At 31.4% G+C, this 1365-nt stretch overlaps 1 protein-coding gene across 1 annotated transcript; it reads left to right on the forward strand.

Annotated features, from left to right (window-relative positions):
- Positions 1 to 349: 349 nt before the first annotated feature.
- On the forward strand, positions 350 to 1365 carry Bm14349 (Uncharacterized protein; the record flags this gene model as incomplete). Its single annotated transcript, XM_043079562.1, has 2 exons — positions 350 to 372; positions 1278 to 1365. 2 exons carry the CDS (start codon positions 350 to 352, stop codon positions 1363 to 1365), a joined length of 111 nt encoding a protein of 36 aa, XP_042935496.1.

Consider the following 1365-nt stretch of genomic DNA (forward strand, 5'->3'; position numbering starts at 1 on the left):
TATTCAACACAGTTACATATCATAATTGCACGAAAAATGTGACATTTCCTAGAACTGTGACACTCATAACCATAGCTATAGTTACTCTGTCAACTGCCCACAACTATTTCAAATTATTTCGATCAATGAATCTTCACATATTAATGAATATTTCAGGATATATTTCAGGAAAGAGCCAGATCAGTAGTTAGATTATCAGTTATATAGCACAGAAAAGGAAACAGGAAATGGTTGCGTGAGTAGAACAGGTGGAAAGTTCGAATAAGCAACATCACGAAGCGATGGATGATCGATGATTGAGTAGTTCAAAACATGTTTCAGTGACTCATCCTCTTTGAAATACAATGAAATGAACTGGTTCGTGTGGTTCAGGTGCCAATCACAGTTTTTGAGCAGACAAAATTTGAAACCATTCCATCCTGTCCGACCGACCGATCGACCGCTTTCCCTTTGCTTGGTTGAACAACCATCACTTTCCCAATACACTACTACTACCAGTCAAATCGAACATTCCAGTAAATGAAAAAAAAAAAGTTTTTTTTTTTCAAAAAGATTAAAGATTATGTCCTTTTCCAACGGATAAACTTTGCAAGAGATGTTGAAATGAAAATTCCGTTTAGTTTCTGTAGCTTACCACATAAATAATTAACGTTGCACTGCACATTTTTTGTTGCAGAAAATCTTAGACAAGAAATATGGAATCATTTCTCCTTCTTCTATTCTCTCTCTCTCTCTCTCTTTCTCTCTCTCTCTCCTAATTTTATCTTTTTTCAGTAACGGAACTAACGAATGAACTCTTACAACAATTACTGAAAGATTATCCGAAATATAACTTATGAATTGATTCTAAAATAGTAAAATAGTTCTCATCTTCACTTCATATTTCTTGCAAACAATTTAGAACGACGTTACTTTTTCTGAATACGGAATTACGGAACTAATCATACATTTACTTAAATGACGCAAAGAAACGTGTACTTTGAGATGAGTTTCGTTTCCTTTCAACTGTCTATAGAACACTGTATTTGAAAATTATAATAACACTGACGATAATAATTAATACTAATACTAAAGTAATAACAGGAATAATTAATAATGATAATAATAATAAAGCATCAAAATGCTAAAGTATTCAAAAAAAAAAAAAAAAAAAAACTTAACTTAATAATCAAAAAGACTGTAATTAAATTAATATTTAACGAACAAAACAAACTAAAAATGTTTTATAAATGTAAAATATTCAATGTTTTCGTAATAGAAATAAACTGCGATTGCAGAAAATTAGAAAAAGCAAACGATCGATGGATTAGCTTATGGATTGGTCAGAATTCCTCTACCGGATTCCACCAGTCAGAATTACTCTGA

Source organism: Brugia malayi, assembly GCF_000002995.4.
Source record: "Brugia malayi strain FR3 genome assembly, contig: Bm_v4_Chr3_scaffold_001, whole genome shotgun sequence".
Classification (NCBI taxonomy): domain Eukaryota; kingdom Metazoa; phylum Nematoda; class Chromadorea; order Rhabditida; family Onchocercidae; genus Brugia; species Brugia malayi.